Here is a 6,000-nt window from a genome sequence, read left to right on the forward strand (position 1 = left end):
ACTTCCGTTCCTCCCACACACCGCGCTGATTCGCTTAGGGCACCGCCAATCAGAATCGCCATAGCTAGCACACAGCCAATCAGAGTACCCGACGAGTCTACTCTCCCGACGGCCGACGAGTCCCGACTGAGCATGTTCAATCGGCCCCGACGAGACCCGACAAGACCCGACGCTCCCCGACGGAGAGGAACACACCAAACAGACGAGCTGCAGACGCCCGACGGTCGGGGCGGTGTGTCCCTGGCTTAAGAGTGGTAGAATGAGCATAGACCACTGTTAGCTTAGCATTAGCCTTTAGCCAGTTAGAGTGGTAGAATGAGCATAGACCACATTTATATTTATATATATATATATATATATACACACACACATACACATATACCCCCCCCCTCTGGGGTTTAGATATATATAGCCTATGGGGCTGTGCTGTGCAGTGAGCAGCTCAGTAGAAACAGTAACATGTTTAGTTGGCGGGAACAGGAAGTAGCTAGCGTTAGCATTAGCAGCTGTGATGCATGCTGGGAGTTTTCCCCCCCGTGCAGCAGCTGAACAAACAGCTGGTGGTGATGATGTCACTCATTTACCTGCTCAGGTCGAAGTCCGGCGCTTTTACTGACCTGGTCGCCATGGAAACCACCTTCGACCCCACAGGGCCGGCCGGGGTTTCTTTCCCGCTCTGCCTCCGCCCGGCCAATCAGACAGAGCCTAGTCCCGTTGCCATGGTTACTCAGCCTGCCTGTGTGTGTGTGTGTGTGTGTGTGTGTGTGTGTGTGTGTGTGTAGATCCAGGACATCAGCGTGGAGACTGAAGACAACAAGGAGAAGAGATCCGCTAAAGACGCTCTGCTGCTCTGGTGTCAGATGAAGACCGCCGGGTACACAACCACTACACAACCACACACACACAACCACACACACACACACACACAACCACACAGACACACAACCACACCAGGGCTCCAGACTAACTTTTTTGACTTTTAGGAATTTTTTGACTTTTAGGAATTTTAGGATCGCAAGCAGAAAATGTAGGGCCACACACCAAAATCGACTTGCAAAGTAAATTTCACATTTCCTCTAATTTTCACTGTATTACTGATAAAATACTGCATAAATGGCAGAAACTATAATGTTTTAAATTCACATTTTATTGTGAAACAGTTTAAATATTGAAAATATGAAGTTAATGTTTAGGCTCCAGCTTCACTGACCAATAACAGAACAAGTGGACACACCACAATAATCATTTCCGTATGGGAGCCTCGTCTGTGCAGCGCTGTTCTGCAGCGCCAGTCAACCTGCTTCGTTGCCTTGTGACGATTTGAGTACCGGTGCTGAGAGCGCGAGCATATTATGGGATGTTTAAGGTTTGTAGCAAGCCGTCTAAAAAAAATAATAATAATGCAGGTGACGTTCAGCACACACACAAGCAGCTGTAAACCAGTTTATACATGAAGGTTAGATCCACTCCTCTAGAATAAAACACTGTAGCTGCTGTCTGTTAGACAACTAGGGAGGACAAACACACTCAGACTCTGTTCTTCATCCTGGTTGGTGGTTGATAGATAGATAGATAGATAGATAGATAGATAGATAGATAGATAGATAGATAGATAGATAGGTTGATGTGGGCGACGTAAAGCTGCCTAGAAGAGTTTGTTTGACCATTTAGATCTATAGAGTGAAGGATCAGTTTCACTTCCTCTTCTACTGACACAACCAGCTGATCACAGACCAGTTGACACCGAGCTCAACTGGTCTGTACAACCCCTACTACACACACAACCACACACACACACACACACACACAACCACACACACACACACACAGACACACACACACAGACTCAGTGTTAACAGCTGCTCCTTGTTCCTCAGGTATCCAAACGTCAACATCCACAACTTCACCACCAGCTGGAGAGACGGGATGGCCTTCAACGCCCTCATCCACAAGCACAGGTAGGTGGAGGGGGGGGGGGTAGGTGTGTGTGTGGTTCATTGTGTGTGTAAATAAAAGCCATTTTCCCACTAAAATCAGCGGGTCGACGCAGGTTTTTTAAACGCGGGTCGACCCGCTAACAATCTGCATTTGTCCCCTTTCCCATTGACCAACATGAGCCGAGTCTGCAGGGAGATAGATGATAGATGGATAGAAGGATAGTAGATGGATAGATAGATAGATAGATAGATAGATAGATAGATAGATAGATAGATAGATAGATAGATAGATAGATAGATAGATAGATAGATAGATAGATAGATAGGTCGATAGATAGATAGATAGATAGATAGGTCGATAGATAGATAGATAGGTAGATAGGTAGATAGATAGATAGATAGATAGATAGATAGATAGATAGATAGATAGATAGATAGATAGATAGATAGATAGATAGATAGATAGATAGATAGATAGGTAGATAGGTAGATAGATAGGTAGATTTTTAGTTTTAGCCCGCGTCGCTTGCTGAGTCGCTTGACGCGGCTCGGTGCCACCAAAAGCCGATTGTTAGCGGTTTAAACCGTTTTTTTGGCCAGTGGGAAAGAGGTAAAATGTATGTGTGTGTGTAGTTGTGTGTGTGTGTAAATAACGTGTGTTGTGTGTTCTAGGCCTGACCTGATTGACTTTGACAAGCTGAAGAAGTCCAACGCTCACCACAACCTGCAGAACGCCTTCAACCTGGCCGAGCAGCACCTGGGCCTCACCAGTCTGCTGGACCCCGAGGGTGAGACCTCTAGACCCTTAGACCCCTAGACCGCTAGACCTGGTCCATTAGACCTGGTCCTGGGCCTCTAGACCTGGATTAGATACATATTCTAGAAACAAATTCTAGAAAAAGTGGTAAAAATTTCTAAAAAAAAAAAAGGAAAAAAGAAAAAGTGGTAAAAAAATTTCAAAAGTTTTAAAATTCTAGAAAAAGTGGTAAAAATGTCAAAAAAAGAATGAAAAAAGAAGAAAAAGTGGCAAAAAATGTCTGAAAACTAAAAAATAGATAATAGGAAAAGTGGTCAAAATTTCTGAAAAGAAAAAAAGTAAATAATAGATAATAGGAAAAGTGGTCAAAATTTCTCAAAGTTGGGGCGGTGCATGGCACAGTGGTTGAGGCGGCCGCCCCATGTAGAGGCTACAGTCGCCGGTTCGAGTCCGCGTCGGGCAGACCTTTCCTGCATGTCATTCCCCCTCTCTCCCTCCCCCTTTCCTGTCTGTCTCACTATGTGCTATCAAATAAAGGCATAAAAGAACGCCCAAAAAATAAAAATAAAATAAAAAATTTCTCAAAGTTTAGAAATTCTTGAAAAGTGGTAAAAAAAAAAGGAAAAAATAATAATGTGTTACTGTCTGTGTGTGTTGTTTCTGTGTGTCAGACATCAGCGTGGACCATCCTGACGAGAAGTCGGTCATCACCTACGTGGTCACCTACTACCACTACTTCTCCAAGATGAAGGCTCTGAAGGTCGAGGGCAAGCGCATCGGGAAGGTCAGTGATGTCACAGCCTGAGGGGGCGGGGCCTGATGAGGGGGGCTTGTCCTTTAATGGAGTCTTCTATTTCTCCTCCTCCGTAAAACTGAAATGATCACAAATAGAAACACGATTTACTTACAGTACTTAGTATTGTATGAATACATTTCAATTAGCATCCATATATTAGCAAAATGAAGAGTTAGCATGTAGGCTACTGACAGCTAGCAAAGTATATTCAGCGTAAACATAACTAATCATGTCTTAACCACAAAAATACACAATCATGTAGCACTATTCACATTCTATACTCATCACAGATATATATTCTCCAGGGCAAAGGCGTCCAACAATATTATTTAGCAGTCTGTTTAGCCGTCTGTGCTCACTTTTACACATTTTGCATGAGAACTAGCATGCGCTCACTCTGACGCGGTTTCTCTGAACCAAAACACATGTACTTTTTTAGACCTGCTTAATTATCAAATTATGAACTTTAACTTAACATTTTAACTTTTTAACCCTCAAAGACAAATACAAGGGCTGTGTCCGAAATCCCCCTCTACTCACTATATAGGGTGACATCAGGTAAATTGGGCCATCAGGTAAAATGAGCCAGTTAAGGTTTGAGCCTCCTAGCTTTTTAAGTTTTAACAGGCAATGGCTGTAAATGATTTCAAATTGTTGCTACAACTGTACTTGACAAAAAACAATTGATTTGAGTGGTCTCTGGTTGCTGTTGTGGATGGGACAATGCTTTATATCCAGCCTGCTGAGGAGAAGTGTGCGAAAAGTGGCCTGGCAAACAAATTTCACTTGAAACTGATAAGGTTGATAACTCCGTAAAAAAACAGATCTACAATAAAAAATGTGATTTATAATACACATTGTGATTCCCCCCATTGGATAGAATGCAAAATTCTTGCTAAGCTTACTTATTTTTAATTTAAATGCATTTTTTGTGGGTGGCCCAATTTACCTTAATGCATCATGGTAAATTGAGCCATGCATTTCAGCTAAAATGGGCCACATACAAAACACAGTCTTACACTGAAGTTACACAGAAATTGAGGGTGCAAAACATGTTCAAAGTTAGATATATATCCAAGGTTGGTCAGTGCCACTTATGGTGCCATTAGCACTGTGGGGGGAAAAATGGCATCTATAATGCCACACACACACATACACACACAGTAAAAGAGCCTATAACATAGTCAGTTAACAAAGAGCATAGCAACAACATGATCATGTAATTTTAAAATGCATTTTAAGATTAAAAAATGTCTTCAACCTCTTATGTATTCACTGTTAATGTTAAGTTTAGTGTTGTAGTTTAGTAGTAGTGTCAATTAATTATTAAAATTTAAATGATTTCTGCTAAAATGACTGTGTTGTTCTCTCTTGGCCCAATTTAACTGAACGGCTGGCCCATTTTACCTGAACCTTCATCGTACCTCGAGAGGGAATATCCCGATACTTTAACTCTCATAATTCCAAAATAATTATACTTTTTAAATTTTTTTTCACACAGAAACATTTAAGAGACCTATGTTGATTTTTAAAAACATCAATGGATTTCATGCATAGCGTTTTTGATGGTCTTATTAATCGTTTACCAAAAAGTGGCCCATTTTACCTGACTTCACCCTAGTGACCAGGCCATGTTGTAGTGGTGTCTGAATGTTTAGTGATTATTAATGTTCACTATATAGTGACTGAATCTATCCCACAATTCACCACCACATGTAGTGAACATCTGATGGAGCAAGATATCCCATCATGCATTGCGGTCACGGATGGCCGTTACCACAGCGGCCCAGAGTGACCGGTGTAGCTACCAAATAAATGCAGTAGCGACCGGTGTAGCTACCAAATAAATGCAGTAGCGACCGGTGTAGCTACCAAATAAATGAAGTAGCGACCGGTGTAGCTACCAAATAAATGAAGTAGCGACCGGTGTAGCTACCAAATAAATGAAGTAGTGACCGGTGTAGCTACCAAATAAATGTGTCGCGGCTTCCACAGACTCCCACAACAAACGTCGGAGCAAATTTCCTAACAAGCGTTATAAACTGACCACAGACTCTGGATAGCGATGCTAATTTCTGTTAGCCCGTCTATGGTGTTTTACATTATACGTTAGCATTAAGCTAGCGGACTTTATATGCTTAGTTGTGACACTGGCTGTGTGTGTTTTGAACGTTGTTTCAAACTATGTAGGTTAGATTGAACATCTTTGATGCTTAAATATATATATTACCGCTTAATATATTGCTTTACTCCTCTTTTTATGTTGGTACCTACACACCCGTAGGTCTATGCTGCACCGGCCGTTACCATGGTTGTATCCATGGTACCTACTAGGGCTGGGACGATATGCTTTTCTCCCAATTCGATTCTTCTACAATTTTTTGGATGGCGATTCGGTTTAAATTGCGATTCTACGATTTTTTCTCGATTTTTAGTCTTTAGCATTTTTAACATTTATCTGCACACAAACACTGTAGAAGCCTATAAATGAACATACTCCAGTATAAAGT

At 41.8% G+C, this 6,000-nt stretch overlaps 1 protein-coding gene across 2 annotated transcripts in view; it reads left to right on the top strand.

Annotated features, from left to right (window-relative positions):
- The window catches only part of LOC146992621 (spectrin beta chain, non-erythrocytic 1-like), an 81,962-nt gene that overhangs the window by 26,837 nt on the left and 49,125 nt on the right, over positions 1-6,000 (top strand). For both annotated transcript variants that reach the window (XM_085787710.1, XM_085787720.1), the window contains 4 exons: positions 783-874; positions 1,878-1,958; positions 2,610-2,725; positions 3,366-3,478. In XM_085787710.1, coding sequence (XP_085643836.1) covers positions 783-874; positions 1,878-1,958; positions 2,610-2,725; positions 3,366-3,478 — 402 coding nt within the window. The remainder of the gene's footprint in view (positions 1-782; positions 875-1,877; positions 1,959-2,609; positions 2,726-3,365; positions 3,479-6,000) is intronic.

Source organism: Trachurus japonicus, chromosome 1 (genome assembly GCF_045865225.1).
Source record: "Trachurus japonicus isolate A0001 chromosome 1, Traja_1.0".
In the NCBI taxonomy this organism is placed as follows: domain Eukaryota; kingdom Metazoa; phylum Chordata; class Actinopteri; order Carangiformes; family Carangidae; genus Trachurus; species Trachurus japonicus.